General features: G+C 39.9%; 1 protein-coding gene across 8 annotated transcripts in view; it reads left to right on the forward strand.

The window, feature by feature from the left end:
• The window catches only part of PARP4 (poly(ADP-ribose) polymerase family member 4), a 150,386-nt gene extending 144,489 nt beyond the window's left edge, over nt 1-5,897 (forward strand). For all 8 annotated transcript variants that reach the window (XM_066582152.1, XM_066582157.1, XM_066582155.1 and 5 more), the window contains 2 exons: nt 2,276-2,408; nt 3,442-5,897. In XM_066582152.1, coding sequence (XP_066438249.1) covers nt 2,276-2,408; nt 3,442-3,622 — 314 coding nt within the window. In that variant the 3' untranslated portion in view covers nt 3,623-5,897. The remainder of the gene's footprint in view (nt 1-2,275; nt 2,409-3,441) is intronic.
• The last annotated feature ends 1,874 nt before the right edge of the window (nt 5,898-7,771 follow it).

The raw sequence follows: 7,771 nt of genomic DNA on the forward strand, positions 1-7,771 counted from the left end.
AAATAGATTCCGTACGTAAAATTTGGACGCTTATTCTTTTGCGCTTAGAATTGAATAATCGAGTTGGGACCCATTAGCTTTTCCTATTTATGACATAATCAATGCTCGTGCCAAATTTCCCGTTTCTATGACATAAGAAAGTGAGAAAATTACATTCCGTACGTAAAATTTGGACGATAATTCTTATGCGCATAGAATTGAATAATCGAGTTGGGACCCATTAGCTTTTCCTATTTATGACATAATCAATGCTTGTGCCAAATTTCACGTTTCAAAGACACCGGAAAGTGAGAGAATTAGATTCCTTATGTAAAATTTGGACGCTAATGTTTTGCGCATAGAATTGAAAAATCAAGTTGGGACCCACAAGCTTTTCCTATTTATGACATAATCAATGCTCCTGCCAAATTTTGAATTTCTATGAGACCGGGAAGTGAGAGATTTAGATTCTGTATGTAAAATTTGGACGCTAATTCTTTTGCGCTAGAATTGAATAATCGAGCTGGGACCCATTAACTTTTCCCATTTATGACATAATCAATGCTCGGGCCAAATTTTAAGTTTCTATGACATTGGGAAGTGAGAGATTTAGATTATGTACGTAAAATTTCGATGCCAATTCTTTTGCGCTAGAATTGAATAATCGAGTTGGGACCCAATTACTTTTCCTATTTTGTAGATAATCTATGCTTGTGCCAAATTTCATGTTTCTACGACATCGGGAAGTTGGAGAACTTTTGGGGAGTCAGTCAGTGAGTCAGTCAGTGAGGGCTTTCGTCTTTATATATATAGATGAATCATTATGAATTTGACATCTTTGATACATCATGCAGGATCTTTGTTCGCTGTTCAGTAGGTGAAAGGATGGTTCCTGAGTGTGTGACACCAACTGTCAAGTATGGAGGAGGAAGCATGATGATCTGGTGCTCTTTTGGTGGATCCAGAATTTGCAACTTGCGCAGGGTAACTGGCACACCAAACAAAAAAGGCTACCATAGCAATTTAATACGCCATGCAATTCCCTCTGGTGTACGCCTAGTTAATCAGGGGTTCATGACAATGATCCAAAACATACTTCTAGGTTATGTCAGAACCAGAGGCGTAACTAGAAGCTCCTGGGCCCCAATGCAAAACCTGTAAAAGGGCCCCCAACTATAATGCTTTATTCATAGTACTAGGCTGCCTACATGAAGAAGAGAGGCCTTATGGGCCCCCTAAGGCCCCTGGACCCGGGTGCAACCGCATCCCCTGCATCCCCTATAGTTATGCCAGTGGTCAGAACTATTTAAGAAGAGAAGAAGAAGCCAGTAGGCTTCAGAGGATGGAATGGCCTGCAAAATCTCCAGATTTAAAGAGGTTTTGTCTAAAAAAAAAAAAAAATCAATACCTACCTATTCCTCCCTAAGCTGTCTTCTCACCGCATCTTCTCATTGCTGATCTTCTCTAGTCCCCCAGGTCACATCACCGCAAGCCGTCTGGATCCTCCCGTTGTTGTGGAGCGTCCATTCTTGGCATTCTTCTTCCTGCTGGTCAGTGTAGGTTACGTCACTAATGACTTAACGTTCATTGCCTAGCAAGGAATGCCAAGCTATTGCTGAGACTGCGCACCACCTTGCCGCAAGCATTCATATACTGTTGCAAAGAGAGAGTGCACATGCACAGTCTCGGCAATAGCTCAGCACTCCCTGCTAAGCTGTGAACTCCCTGTCACTAGTGACGTAGTATACATTGACCTACAGGAAGGAGAATGCGGGCAACATATGCTTTGTCACAGGAAAAAGAAGAATCGGCCGGCTGGAGGTGACGTGACCCAGGGGAACTGCAGGAGACAGGAGAAGATAGGCGGAGGGGAAGATGCAGTAAGAAGACTGAAGAGGGAGGAATAGGTAAGTATTGAGTTTTGTTTTGTTTTTTATGACAAATTCCCTTTAAACCCAATTGAATTTGCTGAAAATGAATTGGGCAGAAGAGTAAAAGCAAAGCAACCTACAAGTGCAGCACATTTGTGGTATCTTCTGCAACAATGGTGGAAAGAAATTTCTGAACAATATCTGAAAGCAATTGTAAAAAAAAATCTGGGGCTAAATCCGCATTTGGATCCACATGGAAATCTGCAGCAGAAGTTCAAGATTCAGTCTCGGATTTCTGCCACAGATTATTTTGTCAGATCCAAGTTGGTTGTTATAAAAGTGTCTCATGACCCAATAACTGCATATCATTGCATTGTGAGTCTATCACTTTTTATCTTTTTTATATTTTTCTTTTGCTGTTACAGGTACCAGAGGAATAGATACAATCCACAAACTGATTGCTACATTACTGGTGCTGCAAGTAGTCCGTACTTTCAACTTGCTGCGCGAAATCAAATTTAAAACTTTGATGAAGCTGGATGAATCTGTCCCAAAATGGTACAGCAAAACTAACATTAATGTTAATTACTTTGGGTAAATTGTAAATTTGGAGAGCAGGATGGCAATACCTCCTCTCGTGTTGATATCTTGCACTACACAATACTATTGAGATATATAGACAGAAATTAGTTCATAGTCCTGAGCCCAGATTACCAACATTATGCTTGGCTAGGTTTTGTTCCCATTTGCATTCAGCAAACTATTCAGCGCTATTCTTGCAATTTAAAAAGCCACTTTGGTGAAATCCTTTTTCATTCAGTATGTAAGTAGTCCCCAGAATATGTAAGTCATAGTAACAGTTCGTAAGGCTGAATGAAGACAATATCCATCTAGTCCAGCCTGCCTAGCCTCCTATTTTGTTGATCCAGAGGAAGGCAAAAAACCCCAAGAGCAGAAGCCAATTACCCCTTTTGGGGAAAAAATTCCTTCCCGACTCCCTAATGGCAATCAGACTAATCCCTGGATCAACCCCTAATAGTTCCTACCTGCCTGTATACCCAGATTAACAAATAACCTAAGATTTATAGCCTATAAGTCAGCTTGTATTACTTTGGTTACTCCTTTCTATCTGAAACCTTCTGGCCTCCTTCTCCTCAGGTGGTCTTTATGATATCATTGTGATCACCTGAGATTGACTTGGCTTTATGTTCTCTCAAAAAGTCAATTTTTCAGTTAGCATAATTCCTGCGTGATGGACCATTGCACACAAATTCTTTAGACTGGGACACAGAAACTTCTATCACAGTTACTATTGATGAGTAGAGGCCCTGTCACACACTTAGAATGAACAATATTACCCCTAATCCTCCCTACTGTATACTTATGGTCGGTATTAGTCCATAGGACCCTGTTACATATGCCTATAGAATGGTATGCAATGGAGCTTTCTCCTAACTGATCCTCTCTAATAAAGCCAATAATGCTGTGATAATTACTTTATTTGGTCTTGATGCACAGGCAGTCACTGTACAAGAGATAGTGATTCTTTATCCTGTATTTCAGTCTAACTTGTGTCTGTTTCTTTGAACAGTTTGTATCCAAGCATCGAAAAAGCCATTCACTGGGCATTAAAATCTGACCAGCAGTACCCGGGCATCTGTATGCGACTTGGTCTGGGGAAAGACTGGGATCAAGCGACACGCCACTTATTGGGCTTGGATCCAATGTCTACAACTTCTGATCTGTACTCCCAAAGTTTATTCCTGGAATGATCATATTATGTTTTTTAAAGTGGTTTTCAAATGTTTTGCCACAAACCTCATAGTTATGATAATGGGGCAAAAGTGCTCATCCACAGCATAAATTATTTATGCCGTCATTTAAACAAACCCCCTGCCACACATGTTGACAGTTCCATGGTCCTGGAAGTTTTTTTCTCCACTGTAGTAATGACATGTTATCTTAACATGTGACCATGAAAGCCAGTTCAATCACTGACTATAACATTGACATGAGGACCTCACAGTCAGTAATTGACTGCTAAATGTTTTGTTTTGAAGGATGGAATTATGCAAAACAGGAAGAAAAATCATTTATGTAAGAGTACACTATATAGCCTTTCCATGATGCTTTGCAAAAGCTCAGTTTTAAATAACTAAACTATAACATTTATTTTCATGAATCAATAATACTGGCAAAATTTTATTACAGAAAAAATGCCTTTTTCTCCATTTATCACTTATTTCACTGCCCCTTTTCACACACTGATCACTCCCTAAAAATTTACTGATAAAATCTGCACAAAAAGCCATTACACTGAGAGATCAGGTTACATTTGTAGCAATAGAAGTTTAGGAAAAAGAGGAGAGGAGGGATCTGCTGGAGGGAGACAAAAGCAGAGAAACACACGGAGACCAGGCTAAAGCATCTAGTTTTTTATCTTGCACCAATACTGGATTCACAGCTACACTGTTCAGTATTGCTGTATAATGTCCTCCATGCTGCTACTTCTAAGGCTGTACTTTGTACTGACGGTGAGCGGTGTTTTATAGAATAAAAAAAAGATCTCAGACAACCCCTTTAACAATAAAAGGGGGAGGAACTGACATTTTATTATAGACTTCCCATATTTGCACGTGCTTTTTATGCAATGTATTTTGTGTTAAAATCAGTTGACAGATTTTATTAATTTCTATGGGATTAAAATTTATGCCCAAGTGAGTTATGATTGGTTATTTTCATATTTCTTAACAAGATCCATTCTTATATTACTTTTTTGTGTATTATTATGATTACTATCATTATTGATGAAGTTAATTGGATTGAAAAAAGTACCCGAAACTGATGTCACTTTGTAAGCAATCTTGCAAAACCTTCAGATCAATTGTACTACAAAAAACCTACTCCAAACAAATGCAAACAAAAGTGTGTACCCAGCATTTTGAGTTGCTGTGCTTCCATACCAGAAGCACACAACAGACTGATGTTCACAGCAGGCTATAGTTCATCAGTGGAGGACAAACTAGGGGGGATCATATGATTTATTCATGGGATTAAACAAATATATAAAAATAATTGTTGAAAACTCAACTAACTTTTTTCACTAAACCTTTCATCACTTGTGTCCCTGGGTACTGACATACTTAGAGGTCACTGTCTGCCCGAGGTTTGGCAATAAATCACTCCCACATACGGGTTTTAGTAGAACTAAAAACCAAGCAGCTATCAGCCCATGTAAACAGGAGCTGCTCAATGTCTTCTCCAGACTAAATGGGTCAAGAACAATCTATTGGTACAGTAGACAGTCGAATAAAATACTCCAACATATCGCCAATTCGAGTCATAAACTGCCCATGACATGGTCTTCTCATGCCCTGCTTTCTTCATTCATTGATCGCTTTGGTCCATAAATAGACATTGGATTGTCAGCAGATCCCACTGATGTCGGCTAGATCCGCCAAATATGTTTCTAGGGATGGTTTAACACTTGTGGTGGGTATTCCGCTTTCCTGTTGCATTTGGAGGGCAGGAAAAGGGAATCCTTGTGGTTGAATGCTGGGTGGACCCCATTGGCTATAACTGAGTCCACCCACTTTCCACCCAGCTGCCCAGTTTTGGGACAGAAGAAAAAGCGCTACATGCAGCCAGAAGTTCCGACGCAGTTGTGAAACCACCCTTGGTCGACATCTTGGGAGTAATTTGGCTGGTACATCTGTTTTACCTATCAACATGTTAATTATGTAGTCACGACTGCTGAAATGATCTCTCTGTAGCTGCATGATCTCCTGTCCGCTCAAGTTATATAATATTGAATGCACTAGAAGTTAAATGTGTGATCTATACTTTATCAATTATGTTTATCATTTATCAGCCTCTACAGGGAGTTAGAGGTAACATTTCATCTATTTTTCTGACATTTTGTATTTTAGTGGAAAATAATACTTAACCTTGTGATTGGCTTATTCTTTCAGCTTTGCAAAGAAAGCACTTACAAATATATGAAATGGTTGTATACAGTGTGGTAAATAAAAGTTTATATTACATTTACTTCATATGTTCTCCATTATTTTTATGGAATAAGCTAAAGTTTTTCAACGCTAACTGACCCGCTGTGTAAAAAGTAATTATGCCTATTAAATTAATACCACTCAAATACCTGTAATCTAAAAAGCACAAATTGCTGTTAGGGCATGCTCAGATGTAATTAATAAATCAGGTATCTACTATATGTGTACTAGGAGGTCCTCTTCCAGTAGTTCAATGTATACAATAAACTTGACTATTCTTTATTCTATCTTTAATATTCCTCATTCAGCTAATCTTGGCTTTTATATCTTACACATTTATGGCCTTTCCACCAAATAGGTTGGAGGGTCTCAGAAGTGAGAGGGTAAAGGTCCACTACTTTACCAGGTGCATACTGATTGGATAGGTGCCTGTACATGTGCACAGTTCCATTCCTGTTTACAGGAGTTAAAGGGTACCTTTCATTACAAAAAAAAACCCCCTTTTTGACATGTCCTAGTAATGTGTCACAAGTCTTAACGAAATCCTCACCAACACTAAAATCAAAGGCAAAGCACTTAGCTGGGGAAGTTGAATACTGTCTATTTCTGGTGGCTCAATGCGCCACTTACTAATGTATTATAGTGAAAGGGATTGGAGTTGGTCAAAATATTTTCGTGCAAGATTTATACATTTCATCTGGTGGCTGAGGTGAAATCATGGCTTGTCGCTGTGTCATGTAAGCTGCATTAGTTTGACAGCGGCGTTGAACCCTCTGTGGTGACATTTGCACAACAGCGATATTTTGTTTCAACACTGGACAACGGTTCACGAAAAGATGAATGCTGGACTGGTGTTGGTGACATTAGAACTTGAGATGACATGATATCACGTTTAGCAATGTGTGTTAGTAAATCACTTATAAGTAAAAGCCTCTCATCCTCCTTATCCTAGGTCCTCGATATTGCGGATAGCAGCTTGGGAAGGAAAGCTCACTATTATTATAATATATTATTTTCCACTAAAACAAATAACCAATACCTCCTCTGGATCGAATCCATGAAATAAATTATGCTCTTATTAATACTAAAACTCCAATAATAAAGAGTTTTTTACTCAAAAAAATCTTTTTATATACTATATATATATATATATATATATATATAAACAGATCTAGAATAATATAAACATATAAATTATAAAAATATTTAGTGAAATAGATATCAAATGTTTCGATTATCAAATGGAATATAATATATACACCAAGGGGCTAGATCATGTATGGAAATTCGTTTTGTAGTATGCAGCATGATCTAGGTATGGGTACAAGAGTAGGGGTGTGAAGGCCTGGGTAGGGGCCCCAAGCTGAAATTTTGCACCCGGGCCCCTGAGCCTTTTAGGTATGCTCCTGATGTGAGCTGACCGTCTGGAAAATTTATTTGTTCATTTGGCGTCTATTCTGAAGTTGTAATAAAGTTACTTCAAGTAAATCGACCAGTCGCCTGTCCGTTTCTGGAGGCTATGTTTTGAAAAGAAATCCGCGAGAGGCGTGGCTTGTAAATGGCAGGCTAGGACGCATCTTACCTTAGCTCCCGCTATCCCCACGAATCCACCATAATCTGGCCGTCCCTTGCATCCTATGGAGGACTAATTCATCGTTACGGGCAAGAGGAGAACGCAATCCAGGGCCCCTGGAGTGGGTGAGGCAGAGAGCTCGGGCATCGGACGCTTCTTCGCTGCCGCAGCTGTAGAGGGCCGGGAGCCGGCGGAACACGAGGGAGAGGAGCGTCGGACACCCGTCCCTTCAGAAGCTCCAGACAGTCGGCACGCTCGCTCTCCTGAGGAGGGCCTGGAGTACAGCGCAGAGAGAGAGGGCAGGGAGCGGAGGAACCCGCGCTGCCCGGGCACGGCGGAGA

This window comes from Eleutherodactylus coqui, chromosome 1, assembly GCF_035609145.1.
Source record: "Eleutherodactylus coqui strain aEleCoq1 chromosome 1, aEleCoq1.hap1, whole genome shotgun sequence".
Lineage (NCBI taxonomy): Eukaryota > Metazoa > Chordata > Amphibia > Anura > Eleutherodactylidae > Eleutherodactylus > Eleutherodactylus coqui.